The sequence below is a fragment of the Mobula birostris genome, chromosome 12 (genome assembly GCF_030028105.1).
Source record: "Mobula birostris isolate sMobBir1 chromosome 12, sMobBir1.hap1, whole genome shotgun sequence".
In the NCBI taxonomy this organism is placed as follows: Eukaryota; Metazoa; Chordata; class Chondrichthyes; order Myliobatiformes; family Myliobatidae; genus Mobula; species Mobula birostris.
This window is the reverse complement of record NC_092381.1, coordinates 18,597,266-18,613,799: the sequence shown is the minus strand read 5'-3', so window position 1 is coordinate 18,613,799 and position 16,534 is coordinate 18,597,266. Positions and strand designations below refer to the sequence as shown.

Sequence of the window (16,534 nt, the reverse complement as noted above, 5' to 3'; positions counted from 1 at the left end):
AAAGGTCATCTTGCAGATTGAGTCAGTAGTAAGGAAGCTAAATGCTAGGTTAGCATTCATTTCATATAAAAGCAAGGATATAATGCTGAGGCTTTATAAGGTATTGGTCAAACCACACTTGGGAGTATCGTAAGCAGTTTAGGGCCCCTTATCTGAAGAATGTGCTGGCATTGAAAAATCCAGAGGAGGCTCATGAGAATGATTCTGGGAACAAAAGGGTTAACAGATAAGGAGCATTTGATGTCTCTGGGCCCGAACTCCCTGGAATTTAGAAGAACGAAGGGGGATGCCATTGAAATCTAACAAATGCGTAGCAAACATGGAGGAGTCTAGGACCAGAGGGCACATCCTCAGAATAGAGGGATATCCATCTAGAAATGAAATAAGGATGAATTTATTTAGCCAGAAGGTGGTGACTCTGTAGAATTCATTGCCACAGAAGGCTGTGCAGGTCAAATCATTGGGTATATTTAAAGTGGAGGTTAATAGGTTCTTGTTTAGTAAGGGCATCAAAGGAGAAGACAGGAAAACAAGGTTGAAAGGGATAATAAATCAGCCAAGGTTTGGTTATCTTTGATCAGAAACTTAAAATTAAACATAGATCGAAGATCTTGTGGCAAGTGACTTACAATGCACAAACTCAGGTGTCAGAATACTGTTGACAAACCTGACCAAGTGAAGCTTAAAGCATATTGAAGAAGCTCAGTGTCATCCTAGACAATGAAGCCTTTATGCCCAGAACATTCACTGTTCAAATTACTGACAAACTATTGCTGCAATACCAACCACATTACCACTGCAAGAACTCTCCTTAGCATCTTTCATAGTATCTCCAGCAATCATTAGAGTTCACAAATTCCCCTCACAGTCACACACTTCATCCTGTTGAAGGTCTTCAGGATAGGGTCCTGTTTGAAGAAAGCTTTGCTGGATCAGGAAGGATATTATATACTGGACGTGGATGGTTAAGGTCAGGAAGTTGTGGGCAAACGGAACAGAATTAGGCTGTTTAGCTCATCAAGTCTGCTCTGCCATTCAATCATGGGCTGGCTGATCCTTTTTTTCCCCTCTTCAGCCCCGCTCCCCAGCCTTCTACCCATAACCTTTGATGCTATGGCCATCAAGAATTTACCAATTTCCGTCTTAAATACACCCAACAACCTGGCTTCCACAGCTGCTTGTGGTAATAAATCCCGATCCACCACCCTCCGGCTAAATAAATTTCTCCACATTTCTGTTTTAAATGGACTCCCCTCTATCTTGAGGCTGTGCCCTCTTGTCCTAGAATTGCCCACCATGGCAAACTTCCTTTCCACATCTACTCTGTCCAGGCCTTAGAACATTCATGAGATCCCCCCTCATCCTTCTAAATTCCAGTGAGTACAGACCCAGAGCCATCAAACGTTCCTCATGAAAACCCTTTCCTACCCAGAATCATCCTTGTGAATCTCCTCTGAATTCTCCCAACGCCAGCACATCTTTTCTTAGAAAAGGAGCCAAAAACTGATCAGAATACTCAAGGTGAGGCCTCACCAGTGCCTTATCAAGCCTCAGCATCACTTTTGAAGAGGTGGTCACACCCAGGATACAGGTTTTGGACAGTAGGTGGGTGACCACCAGGAGCATTAAGAGGATTACGGAGTTATTGCCACAGGGGAACCCAGCAATAACTCCTTAATCCCCTTACCACCTCTTCAAAAATCTCATTTATAATATATTCAGCTTCTCCAATAATTCCGAGTACATCCAACTCCAGCTCCAACTCCTTGCCCTGGTCAGTCAGGCGCCGAAGTTGGGTGCACTTCCTGCAGATATAGTCATCAGGGAAACTGTCAGGTATCCCGAATTCCCAGATCTGACAGTAGGAGCATTCCATCCTGACTACTCTGCCCATGCATGTCAAAGATTAAGCCAAAGCCTTCACACTATCACTGGCACACTCAAATAATGGCTGCTCCGCTTGAACCTACCCTTCTTTTATTTGCACCTGAGGTTAGGCTGACACTTCCACTCCTGCACAGCCCATAAAAACCGGCCTTACCCGAATCACTCCTTTTATCCTCCTCTCTCAACTTCCATATTCCCGAATTCTTCATTCACATATTGTATTAGTGAAATAGAAACTATTGTGCACAGAAGCAAAATACTCAATGTAGAGGGACATATGTATATTTTGAAAGTATGGGAAATAACATTTCAAATCATTAAAAGGTAACTGATTCCACTTTGCAAGAATGGCTTAAAAGATTCTTTCATAAACTAAATTCTAAATTAAAGCAGGTCAGGCAGCATCCGTGGCAGGCGAAACAAGATGTTCAAACTGATAACCTTATATCAGATATTTCCAGTACTGTTTATCTCTAGTTTCTATTTGCATTGTTTTGATTTTGGATGTTATTCAACTCACTCATGTATAGTTGAATGAGTTCTACTAGACTGATCACATTCAAAATTCCTGTCAGGATTCACGATCAGACCTCATGCCAATCCACCAGGCCCAATTCAAGTTTACGCAGAGAATTTGTTCACATTGTCCTTCACATGTAGTTCTAAATGAATTGTGAAGATCCAGGATAAAGTAAAAGTAACAGATATGTTGCACCCAGCTTCCACTGCACAATCCAACACCTCTCAACTATCAGTCTTTTCAGAGGTAGATGGGCTGCAGTCATGAATGAATAGTTCTGGAGGAAGGAAAATGGCTGGATGTGAAGATTTTCCAATGGATTGGAAGATTATTAGGCAGAAGTCTATGATAGAGTAATGAACACGTAAGGACAAGGCAACATCTTCAAGGGAGGTGGACAGTTGGTTTGACCATGACTGTCAAAAAAAGAAATAAAAGTGGGTAGGAGGAATTTTAGATGGAATGATGTGGGAAGGTAAACCTGATGACAGGGAACAGAAGTGAAGTAAGAAGGGACAAGCAGGGCTTTATAGTTTATCATGACAGGTTAGCATTGCATGAAATACAATTGCAATGCTAACCTGTGCACATTCACAGCTTCACAGTGAGGCAATAGTGGAAAGAGCCACAAATGTTTTAAGACCAGAAGATTATAAGAGCAGAATTAAGCCATTAGGCCCATTGAGTGTGCCTTCTATATTCCTCCAATTCTATTCTCATATTCACAAGTCAAGCATTTCAAAAATTATGAAGGATGTTCACAGAGTTGACAGGAGGGACTTCTTGTACGAGTTCAAAACTACTGGCCATTAACACAGCAGAAAATATCAATAAAGTCAGTGATGGAGAAACATAACCTGATTGCAAGTAAAATGTGGAATCTACTATTACATGCTGGGAAGCATGTAAGTGGGAGAAATAGAAAATATGCATATCAAGTCAAAAGAAATAGAGATTTGAGAGATGCATAGATATATATGCAGGTGTAAATGAATTGTTTCTGTGCTGAAGTGCCTCTTCAAAAGTATTTCCCACAAAGTAACCTATAGAAAATTGAGGACTGGAGACACATGGAACACCTCTACCTTAATTCAATGCAGTTAATCCAGTTAGAAGCCTGTATAGATGTTACAATGAGAAAACAATTCAGAAACTATTTTTAAGGTAAATGAATGTACTGTGGTGCTTGGATTAGGCTCTGTATCAAACATTCTTCCAGCAGCTGTGCAAAAAGATTGGAATGAGCGAAAGCAAGAGCTCTATATTTGTAATGTGAAGTTGCAATGACAGAATATCCATTGCCAAAAGCAAATTTAGAAATGAATTTTACTATTCCCAGAGTATCATACACAAAATGCTGGAAAAACTTTTGGGTTCTGGCACATTAGCCTTCATAAATCTAAGTACTGAGTTCAGGAGTTGGGATGTAATGTTGAAGTTGTATAAGACATTGGTGAGGCCTAATGTGAAGTATTGTGTCTAGTTCTGATCACCTAACTACAGGAAAGATGTCAGTAAGATTGAAAGAGTGCAGAGAAAATTTGGATAGGTACATGGATGGGAGGGGTATGGAGGTCTCTGGTCCCAATGCAGGTCAATGGGATTAGACAGATTAATAGTTTGGCATGAAGTAGATGAGCTGAAGGGACTGTTTTTGTGCTGTAGTGTTCTACAACCTTATGAACTCAGCAGGCCAGGCATCATCTACTGAGAGAAATAATGAGCTGATGTTTCGGGCCAAGATCCTTCATTAGGACTTTGTGTTTGAGTGCTATTCTCATTTATCACATCAGAGTCAGGCAGGAAATATGGAATAATTTTTAAAAACTCAGCTCAAGTAAAAAATTAATTACATTGCAGGTATACATAAAAGAGGACAAGGAAACAATTATGCCCTACTTAAAATGTTTAATTTTGTGCATTTATATGTAATGACTGCAAAACCCTTTTCAGTGTTTCTTAACTAAAGACTTTGTTGGGCACATGGCAATGTTAATGCATAGTAGTGTACCATTCCAAAACACGTTTCATCATTTTATTACAAAGTGCTTAAACAGCCACTTTATAATGAATATATCATGTAAAATATTCTCAATAATTTGAAATCAGACTAAAACATTTGTTTAAAAAATGACAGAGATTAAATTTGTGCTTTTGAGCTCATCTCTGTACTTTCCCCCTGCCTTCTACATCATTAATGATTTAATTTTCTCTTTTTTAAAAAAGTTTCTTCTCTCTATACACTTTGGAAACAGACCTTCTCTAGCTGTTTACTTTTAAAAAAACTATTTAAAACTTTCATTAATTAATCTTGCTTATTTACATGTACTGTTCTTTCTAAAAATGTACATTTGCTGTTCCAAATATTGCAGTGTTTATTGCTAATGTCACTTTCTTGTAACAAAAAGAACAGGATAAAGAATGGAAAAACAGTAGCTTATGTTTAAACTGTGTCTGTAAATTGTGCAGTTTTTGATATAGATTCTGCTGTTTGCAGGAAAGCCTTTCCTTAAACTGAAAATAACCAAATTGCTATCAATGGCATGTAGAGCTCTGTTGAGTCTTTGCATTATCTATGCTTTATAATGGTCCATCACTTAGAAGTCATACTGACCAGCTATTATTCAGAACATGGTTTTACATGTCCACTATGTACTAAATGTGAACACTATAAAAATCTGTGTGAACATAAAACTAGCATACAATATCAGACATACACGGACAGCATGTATACATTTCCATAAGAACTTAGAAGCTGAGAGTACTGTTGTCATGTACAGCAGATAACAAGAAATGATCCACTGGCTAAATGTTATACAAACTATAAAAAAAAATTTGCATTCTTTGATCGTGGTAAATCATAAGTAATAATCTGGGTTATTGGAAAGGTAAGTGTGAAAGGAAGCATGATCTCATCGATGGCCAGTTCTTCACACCTAAGGAGTAAGACTTACAAACATTAAAAATAAAACAAACTTTCTCTTCATGAAACTAATAGGCCGGTGCCCACCAAGTTACATACAGACCTAGGAGCATGGGGGTGGTGCTGCTGTTTGGCAAGTGGCTTTGGTAGGCTTTCAGTACCTGCAAAAAATTCCCTCTGGAAGCACTTAGTGCTCTCTCTCAAGGTTAAGGCATATTGCAATTCTACATAATAAATACAATTAAAATTTACAATATTAAGGTAAGGCATCAAATTAGCTTTTCTGTAATCTGGGACCAAGTACTGTGCCAGGTAATCAGTTTGTTTAAAATGCACACGGTTTGGTCAAACACAGTAATTTTTGTTTTATCAGCAGTCAAGACAGAAGCTGCCTTAGGCCAGGTGAGATCATTCTGTAGTCTCATCAGCTGATAGCACCTCAAACTGCAGTGGTAACAGGGCAGAGAAAGTAGTTTTCAACCCAGCCCAAGGAATGATTTTTTTTTAACAACACCCTCTCCTATTTAAGGCAACTACCATTTATAAAGTGAACAGATCATAGTAAGAAGAGAGTTTCTGCAGTACAGTGCAAGTCTACAATGGAATTTTCTGGCACTGGCCACACTGAGCACAAACTGATGTTCAGGAAAGGAGAACTTCCCTGGTGGTTGAAGAAGCAAGAGATCCAAAGTTGCTGCTCGCTGTTCTTTTAGAGAGCTTCAGTTGCATGAAACTGGAGGACTACAGATAGCACACACTGCCGTCTCAAACAGGGCTTTTCTCTGAGCTACTGTCAGCTATGAATTCACAGTTTTTACTCCTTGAAAGTTTGCTTTCTGCAGTTAACACCAATCTGCTATGTAGTCAAAGTCCTTGAACATTCCCTGCTCCTCCTCAACCAGAATCCTTGGTTCCCGGGGTGGTGTAAGAACTGGGGCCTCTGAGGTAAATTCTTCATCGAAGTTGCTGACGTCTTCCCGGTCTTGGATTATGGGCTGGAATGGAGGTTTTACTTTCTTTGCTAACAAAGCATTCCAATCAACAGCCTGCAAGAAGAAATATTAATGGGAATGTTCAATAAAAATGTCCACTACAGCATTTTTGGTAAAGATACAACATGGAAAAATGGTTACTCTGTTCAAGTGAATTATAAAATGTATGCAACTCCATCAGGCAGATGGGGCTCGTACTGGCTTGCGTATCACATCAATAACTAGGACACAGCATCCATGGTCGAGCCCAATCAATGGATGGCCCCAATGCAACTCCCCAACCCTGAGCAACACACACACACACACACACACAAAACAATGGAGGAACTCAACAGGTCAGGCAGCACCTATAAAAATGAATAAACAGTTGACATTTTGGGCCAAGATACTTCATCAGGACTGGATAGGAAGGTGGAAGAATCCATAAGAAGGTGGGGGAAGGGGGCAGGTGGAGGGAAAGTACAAGCTGAAAGGTGATAGGTGAAGCCAGGTGGGGGAGGGGGATTACGAAAGAAGCTGGGAGCTGGAAAAGGTAAAGGGCAGGAGAAGAAGAAATCTGATAGGAGAGGAGAATAAACCATGGAAGAAAGAGAAGGAGGAGGGACAGCAGGGGGAGGTGATAGGCATGAAGCAAAGTGTTAAGAGGGAGGCGAGAGTAGGGAATTGAAGGTGAGGGAAGGGGAGGAGGAGAAATTACAGGAAGTTGGAGAAATTGCCATTCTTGCCATCAGGTTGGAAGCTACCCAGATGGAATATGAGGTGCTGCCACTTTAACCTGAGTATGGCCTCATTGTGACAGTAGAGGTCATAGACCAACATGTCAGAAAGGGAATATGGCTTGAAATTAAAATGGTTAGCCAAGGGGAAATCCTACTTGCTACAGGTGGAGTGAAAGTGCTCAACAAAGCGGTCCCCCAGTCTCCGTCGGGTCTCACCAGTGTAGAAAAGTCCGCACTGAGAGCAACAAATAGAGTCGTCAACCCCAACAGATTCGTAGGTAACGTGTTGCCTCACCTGGAATGACTCCTTGGGGCCCCTGAACCAAGGTGAGGGAGGAGGTGAATGGGTACCTTCCACTTGCATTGATAAGTGTCAGGAGGGAGATTAGTGGGGTGGGATGAATAGATAAAGAAATGACACAAGGGGACCTTCTGTGGAAAAATGGAGGGGGAGGAGATAAAGATGTGTATGATAGTAGGGTCTTGTTGAAGATGGCAGAAGTTGGGAGAATGATGCTCTGGATGCGGGAACTCTTGAGCTCATCCTCATAGGTGAGGACAAGAGGAACTCTATCCCTGCTAAGGCGGCGGGAAAATGGGGGTGATGGCAAGTGTTCAGGAAATGGAAGAGATGTAGGTGAGGGCAGCATCAATGGTGGAGGAAGGGAAACCCCATTCTTTGGAGGAGGAGGACGACATCTCTGATGTCCTGGCAAAGAAAGCCTCATCCTGGGAACAGATCTGGTGGAGGTGAAGGAACTAAGAAAAGTGAAAGGCACTTTTACAGGAGTCAGAGTGGCCAGAGGTATTGTTAAAATAACTGTGGCAGTTGGTAGGTTTGTAGAAGACACAGGCAGACAGTTTTTCTCCCGAAATGAAGACAGAGAGATTGGGAAAGAGGACAGAGGTGTCAGAAAAGGACCAAGTGAATTTAAGGGCAGGGTGAAATTGGAGGGAAAGTTGATGAAATTGATGGGGGCATCTATTGTATCTGGTGCTCCCGATGCGGCTTCCTCTACATTGATGAGATCTGACATAGACTGGATGACTGCTTTGTTGAATGCCTTCACTCCATTTGCAAAAACCAGGATTTCCCAAAGGCCAACCATTTTAATTCCAATGCCCATTCCAACATGGTGGTTCATGGCCTCCTCTACTGCCACGATGAGGCCACTCTCAGGCTAGAGGAGCAAAACCTCAAATTCCATCTGGGTAGACTCCAACCTGATGGCATGAACATTGATTTCTCCAACTTCCAGTTATTTCTTCCTCTCCCCCTTTCCTCTTCTTCAATTCCCCACTCTGGACCTTTTTGACATATTGTTCTTACCACCCTATCACCTCCCCTGGTGTCTCTCCTCCTTCCCTTTCTCCCATGGTCCACACCCCCCTCCTATCAGATTCCATCTTTTCCAGCCCTTTACCTTTTCCACCTATTACCGCCAGCTTCTTTCTTTATCCATCCCCCACTCACCCGGCAAGCCTGTGTTCCCCTCTCCCGCCCCCAACCCACCATGTTCTTATTCTGGCTCCTTTCCCTTTTCCATTCCAATCCTGAAGAAGGGTCTTGGCCTGAAATGCAAGTTTATTCATTTCCATAGATGTTGCCTGACCTGATGAGTTCCTCCAGCACTTTAGTTGTGTTGCTCTGGACTTTCAGAATCTCTTGTAACTCCCATACTCTTTTGTCTTGTTCAATGCCCCTAAACTGATTATAACTTTCAAAAGCTCCGTTCAGTATTCGTGCTTCACAACTTGATCCTAATAAGTAGTCATAAAACTGCCACAGAGACCTTCAGGTGGCAAAACGTCTGTATTTCTATGCAGTAGTCAACACCTACAAGATAATCATGCCATCAACTCACCACAGAATTGCTAGCATTTTCCAGCAAGTTTTAGATCTTTGAGGCAGATTTCTACATAGAAAGGCTGTTAAAAGGCTAAAGTGATTAGACAGAAGATCTAACCAGCAGTATCAAGCTGCCATTGAACCCATGTCCATTCCTAGATCTTGTATATTTAAGACTACAATCTCCCATTACTTTAAATGTTTGGGTCCTTCGTATGATATCCAATATTCATAGGTAGAGCAACCTTCCTGGGTTCTAACTTACATTTCCTAGCCACAGCAGAAATGCAGCCTGGAAGTGAATACTGGAAGTACTTGTACACTCAGTGGCCACTTTATTAGGTACACCTGCTCGTTAATGCAAATATCTTATCAGCCAATTGTGTGACAGCAATTCAATGTGTAAAAGGATGCAGACATGGTAAAGATATTCAGTTGATGTTTAGACCAAATACCAGAATGGGGAAGAAATGTGATCTAAGTGACTTTGACTGTGGAATGATTGTTGGTGCCAGACAGGGTGGTTTGAGTATCTCAGAAACTACTGATCTCCTGGGATTTTACATAGAAACATAGAAAATAGGTGCAGGAGTAGGCCATTCGGCCCTTCGAGCCTGCACCGCCATTTATTATGATCATGGCTGATCATCCAACTCAGAACCCTGCCCCAGCCTTCCCTCCATACCCCCTGATCCCCGTAGCCACAAGGGCCATATCTAACTCCCTCTTAAATATAGCCAATGTACTGGCCTCAACTGCTTCCTGTGGCAGAGAATTCCACAGATTCACCACTCTCTGAGTGAAGAAGTATTTCCTAATCTCGGTCCCAAAAGGCTTCCCCTTTATCCTCAAACTGTGACCCCTTGTTCTGGACTTCCCCAACATCAGAACAGTCTCTAGAGATTACATGGTGCAACAAAAAAACACAAATAAACATCCAGTGAACAGGAGTTCTGTGGGCAAAAGCACCCTGTTAATGAGAGGTTAGAGGAGAATGGCCAGACTGGTTCAAGCTAACAGAAAGGTGACAGTAGCTCAAATAACCCCATATTACAACAGTGGTGTGCAGAAGAGCATCTCTGAATGCACAACATGTCAAACCTTGAAGTGAATTGGCCAGAATAGCAGAAGATCACACTGGGTTACACTCCTGTACCTAATAAAGTGGCCACTGGGTGTACACAAAACACCTTAAACTGCTCTAATGGTACTTGGGGAACATGTATAGGAATATTTGCATAACTGAGAAATTACAAAATCTTCCAGAGCATTTTTCATAATAGCAAAACTGGCATTAAACTTTGTATAACGTCAAGCAAATATCCTACACACGAGAACTATGGGAAGGAAGGACGGCATCTAATTCAGGATTCACAATACAACAGAAGTATCACCTCAAATTTGTAGTAACAATAAAAGTTTAACTTCAATGTAGCTTTTTCATACTGATTAAAAGCCTGGGAACATAATCTGTTCTTTTGTCACTTCACCTAAATAGACTTTGGAAATGTTATTCAACTGTTTACCAAGTCTGTTGAAGCAGACAGTGGTGTGTTAACGTAACTTGTATTCTGATACAATTGAATGGTTTGTTCCCACAACCTTTGTTTTATATTCTGAGTGTTTGGCCAGTTATAATCTAACCTAGAGTTTTGTCCTCTGATTCATCATAATAAACAATCACATAGTCCATACTTTTAGAATCACTTAGAGCCACATGAAACCACTGTACCCAGCCACTACCTCTGTTCCACTTTTAAATTGTATTTTGAGATACAGCACGGTAACAGGCCCTTATGGCCCAACAAGCCCGCCCTGCTCATGTGACCAACTAACCCACAAGTCTTCAGAATGCAGGAGGAAACCTACCAAAAGGAAATCCATGGAGAATGAAAAACACTTGCCAGCAGTGTGAATTGAACCCTGATCGGTGGCACTGTAACAGTATCATGCTCATGGCTACACTACTTGTATATGCCACTTTCAAAGATTACAGAATTTGAAAAACAACAAAAAAAAAGCCCTTACTCTGAAGAATGTTTGTTTCTTTACATCTTCTGCGTCTCTTTCGCTTGCTCCCAGGCGTCTCTCTGGATTCCTTCTAAGAAGCTAAGAACGACAATAATGGTAATTAGTGTTTAAATAACCTATTTGCAGAGAGAGATGAATGGTGCAAATAAATTACTGTTCAACCTAATCATAAACAAACGATAACAAACTGGTTTTTGAAAATGGACCTTTATCTGGATGGAATTATTGATCTCGAAATGAGATCTATACTATAAACACAATACTAATTTCAATACCTCTAAGGTACCACAGCCACAATAAATTTGCATTATTGCCCAGCAGCACTCAGATCCACTGTGATGAAGTGCTTTGAGAGGTTGATCATGGCTAGAATGAACTTTTTCCTGAGCAAGGACCTAGACCTACAATTTGCCTACCACCACAACAGATCTATAGTGGATGCAATCTCACTGACTGTCCACTGAGCTTTGGACCACCCGGACAACAGAAATACCTATGTCAGGCTCCTATTTACCATTACAGCTGAGCATTCAACACCATCATCCCCTCAGTTCTAATCAATAAGCTTCAAAACCTGGACCTCTGTACCTTGCTATGGAAATGGAGGCAGCATCCATCATTAGGAACTCTCACCACCCAGGAAAGGCCCTGTTCTCATTTCTATCAGGGAGAAGGTATAGGAACAGGAAGACACATGCTCAACATTTTAGGAACAGCTTCTTCCCCTTAGCCATCAGATTTCTGAACGGATAATGAACCCAAGAACAATACCTCACTATTCCTCTTTTGCATGAGCTATTTCTTCATATTGTAACTTATCTTAATTTGTTATGTCCGTACAGTTACCAGAAAATAAATTTCCAAACTAATGTCAATGACAATATACCAGATTCTGATTCAGATTCATTCACAGTTGAAGTCAGAAGTTTACATACACCTTAGCCAAATACATTTAAACTCAGTTTTTCACAATTGCTGACATTTAATCCTAGAAAACATTCCCTGTCTTACGTCAGTTAGGATCACTACTTTATTTTAAGAATGTGAAATGTCAGAATAATAGTAGAGAGAATGATTTATTTCAGCTTTTATTTTTTTCATCACTTTCCCAGTGGGGCAGAAGTTTACATACACTTTTTTAGTATTTGGTAGCATTGCCTTTAAATTGTTTAACTTGGGTGAAACGTTTTGGGTAGCCTTCCACAAGCTTCTTACAGTAAGTTGCTGAAATTTTGTTCCATTCCTCCAGACAGAACTGGTGTAACTGAGTCAGGTGTGTAGGCCTCCTTGCTCGCACACGCTTTTTCAGTTCTGCCCAGAAATTTTCTATTGGATTGAGGTCAGAAAATGATGTCGTCTGGTTCATCCTTGGGAGCAATTTCCAAACGCCTGAAGGTACCACGTTCATCGGTACAAACAATAGTACGCAAGCATAAACACCATGGGACCACGCAGCCATCATACCGCTCAGGAAGGAGACACATTCTGTCTCCTAGAGATGAACGTACTTTGGCGGAAAAAGTGCAAATCAATCCCAGAACAACAGCAAAGGACCTGTGAAGATGCTGGAGGAAACAGGTAGACAAGTATCTATATCCACAGTAAAACGAGTCATATATCGACATAACCTGAAAGGCTGCTCAGCAAGGAAGAAGCCACTGCTCCAAAACTGCTAGAAAAAAGCCAGACTACAGTTTGCAAGTGCACATGGGGACAAAGATCTTACTTTTTGGAGAAATGTCCTCTGGTCTGATGAAACAAAAATTGAACTGTTTGGCCATAATGACCATCGTTATGTTTGGAGGAAAAAGGGTGAGGCTTGCAAGCTGAAGAACACCATCCCAACCGTGAAGGGGTGCTTTGCTACAGGAGGGACTGGTGCACTTCACAAAATAGATGGCATCATGAGAAAGGAAAATTATGCGGATATATTGAAGCAACATCTCAAGACATCAGCCACGAAGTTAAAGCTAGGTCGCAAATGGGTCTTCCAAATGGACAATGACCCCAAGCATATCTCCAAAGTTATGGCAAAATTGCTTAAGGATAACAAAGTCAAGGTATTGGAGTGGCCATCACAAAGCCCTGACCTCAATCCGATAGAAAATTTGCGGACAGAACTGAAAAAGCGTGTGTGAGCAAGGAGGCCTACACACCTGACTCAATTACATCAGTTCTGTCTGGAGGAATGGAACAAAATTCCAGTAACTTACTGTGAGAAGCTTGTGGAAGGCTATCCAAAATGTTTGACCCAAGTTAAACAATTTAAAGGCAATGCTACCAAATACTAAAAAAGTGTATGTAAACTTCTGACCCACTGGGAAAGTGATGAAAGAAATAAAAGCTGAAATAAATCATTCTCTCTACTATTATTCTGACATTTCACATTCTCAAAATAGTGATCCTAACTGACCTAAGACAGGGAACGTTTTCTAGGATTAAATGTCAGGAATTGTGAAAAACTGAGCTTAAATGTATTTGGCTAAGGTGTATGTAAACTTCTGATTTCAACTGTATATGAAGCGTGCATTATACCTTCTATATGTGAAATGGCTTACAACAGTAAAACATCACACACAACACGTAAATGATCACAATTTACTTATTTCAACAGATCTTTCATGATCATAGTGCTAAACATCAGTCACATCTCATTTTGAAATCAATATTTTATGCCCCAGTTCTCTAGCTTATTCAAGTAAAAGAACTTATTTTTATAATCGTAAGACAATGGGGTGACCCGTTGGGGCACCCTTTGAGAGAAGGGTAGTGCAGTCTGGTGTGACCAGAATGAACATTAAATTTTCCTGAATGCTACTGGTATCGTTTTGCTTTGGAACTTGAAGAAGAAAACCTCAGTTTATTAAAGAAGAATGATGCATAACAAGGCAAATATAGCTCCTCCTCGTTTAACGAAGGACACTTTTGATGGCATCATTTCTGGTTGATCTGCCACCCTTGTGCCTCTCGTTGTCATTCTGGAGACGTGCAGTCCTTTCATCCGCCATCTCTTCAACTCTTCTGTTTATTCTTTGTCTCTGATCTTGGAGACGTGCATTTCGCTGCTCCTTTGTCTCTTCGTCTCTCCTCCTTCTGTGCCTGTTTTTGTCATTCTGGAGATGTGCAGCCCTTTCATCCCCCGCCTCTTCACCTCTTCTGCAGTTTGTTGTTTGTCTCTGATCCTGGAGACATGCATTTCTCAGCTCCTTTGTCTCTTTGTCTCTCCGCCTTCTATGCCAGTTGTTGTCATTTTGGAGATGTGCATGCCTCTCCTCCTCTGTCTCTTCTTCCCTCATCTTTTTTGTCCTGACTCTTTGATCCTGGAGTCATGTGGCCCTGGCTTCATCCAGTTCTTCTCTCCCTCTCCTTGCCACTTCCCGATGACGTTTGGGCCTCATCCCTTGACCATAATGTCCCCATTCTCTTTCCACACGGCATAATTAGGCTGACCATATTTTTTTTACTCTAATGCTGGATAGAAGATACATAGCAATAACACCAAAGCCTCCAGGATGCTGATTATTCTTGATGATGTGGTTGGCGCTCTCCTAAATGGATGTGATATAGTCACCACTGTCCTTTGACTGCAGCAAAGGGTTTGATGGGTGTCTCGAAGTACGTCATTACAATAAGATTTAATTATCTCTTATTGATGGGTCTCAGTTTGATCTGTCCCAATCCTGTACACGCTGATGGTGATTAGCAGAATGTGACCGCTCAAAATAGAGGTGCCCTGCCCTTTTGCTCCGGTTGGTGTTGCTACTGTGAGCATCGTGAGTCACTTCTAAGGTTGGCCGTATGCATGTGTCGTGGTGTCGTGTCGCGGTTTCCATCATGGCTGACATTGGCTCTCGGGTGAAAGCAGGGCTGTTGATTTTGGCGAGTGAGCAATTTTCTATGAATATATAACCCTGGACTTTGCCTGCATTCTGTAAGTTAGCGCATTTAAATCGATTTAGCCAAAAATAGTGCCGCTGTAGTGCACCGTTTGCGCTAATTGGAGGTTACAAACAAACAGAGCATGAGAGTTTTAGTAGTATATAGATGCAATAAGATGATACATCAACTCATTTTCCAGCAATGTCCACCACTCACAGGGAAAGGATTTTTTGAATCTATGATTTCAGAAGGAACTTGGGGGTCATAACATTTACAGAGAAACTAATTTCTGATCTATTGAATTTGGTATGTTAGTACATGGTAAATCTTGATGTTAACACGTCACTAGTATACAAAATAGATTTAACAGTAGATTACGTTACAACTTTAAATTACTGGAGATGGAGCTCTTGTTCATGTTATACTTCACAGACATGCTTCCCTGACACTATACATGCTTTAACAAATCAAAATTCTGGAACTTGAGTAGGGTCAAATAGTTCTTGATACATAAAAGGAGATTAAATAAGAGAAGGACTCTTCTGGCTGGACCCCTTCTGAAAGTGTGTGATCAATGAACTCAATTAATTTTTGAATACTTGTTTCAAGTTCTAGGTCAAGTTTTTTGTCATTTGACTGTACATATATACAACGAAAAAAAAAACGTTCCTCCAGACCATGGTGCACCCACAATACACATATCACACACAGCACATAAATAACCACAAGTAAGTTTATAAAATATAATTCAAAGTGCATGTAGTGCACAGCACAGATAAACAGTAAATAGTTCGCTGTGCTAGTAACAAGACGTCGGTGGTGGTAGGGTATCCATTAGTCTCATTATCCATTATTACCTGAATGGTGGCCGATTAGGAAAAGGGGAGGTGCAACGAGACCTGGGTGTCATTATACACCAGTCATTGAAAGTGGGCATGCAGGTACAGCAGGCAGTGAAAAAGGCGAATGGTATGCTGGCATTTATAGCAAGACGACTCGAGTACAGGAGCAGGGAGGTACTACTGCAGTTGTACAAGGCCTTGGTGAGACCACACCTGGAATATTGTGTGCAGTTTTGGTCCCCTAATCTGAGGAAAGACATCCTTGCCATAGAGGGAGTACAAAGAAGGTTCACCAGATTGATTCCTGGGATGGCAGGACTTTCATATGAAGAAAGACTGGATGAACTGGGCTTATACTCGTTGGAATTTAGAAGATTGAGGGAGGATCTGATTGAAACGTATAAAATCCTAAAGGGATTGGACAGGCTAGATGCAGGAAGATTGTTCCCGATGTTGGGGAAGTCCAGAACGAGGGGTCACAGTTTGAGGATAAAGGGGAAGCCTTTTAGGACCGAGATTAGGAAAAACTTCTTCACACAGAGAGTGGTGAATCTGTGGAATTTTCTGCTACAGGAAACAGTTGAGGCCAGTTCATTGGCTATATTTAAGAGGGAGTTAGATATGGCCCTTGTGGCTACGGGGATCAGGGGGTATGGAGGGAAGGCTGGTGCAGGGTTCTGAGTTGGATGATCAGCCATGATCATAATAAATGGCGGTGCAGGCTCGAAGGGCCGAATGGCCTACTCCTGCACCTATTTTCTATGTTTCTATGTCTCACAGCCTGAGGGAATGTTGTGTTTAAATACAGAAAGTACTACACATAGTAGATATTTATGAGCAGCTTTGCTGTTCTAAACAAATTATTTATTTCTTGGCTATATCATATGATGAG

The 16,534-nt window shown here is 41.2% G+C and overlaps 1 protein-coding gene across 3 annotated transcripts in view; it reads right to left on the bottom strand.

Annotated features, from left to right (window-relative positions):
• Nucleotides 1-2,153: 2,153 nt before the first annotated feature.
• LOC140205760 (serine/threonine-protein kinase N2-like) overlaps nucleotides 2,154-16,534 on the bottom strand; it is a 151,853-nt gene continuing 137,472 nt past the window's right edge. For all 3 annotated transcript variants that reach the window (XM_072273376.1, XM_072273375.1, XM_072273377.1), the window contains exons 21-22: nucleotides 10,919-10,999; nucleotides 2,154-6,376 (exon numbers count right to left, since the gene is read on the bottom strand). In XM_072273376.1, the coding sequence (XP_072129477.1) occupies nucleotides 6,173-6,376; nucleotides 10,919-10,999 (285 nt within the window). In that variant the 3' untranslated portion in view covers nucleotides 2,154-6,172. The remainder of the gene's footprint in view (nucleotides 6,377-10,918; nucleotides 11,000-16,534) is intronic.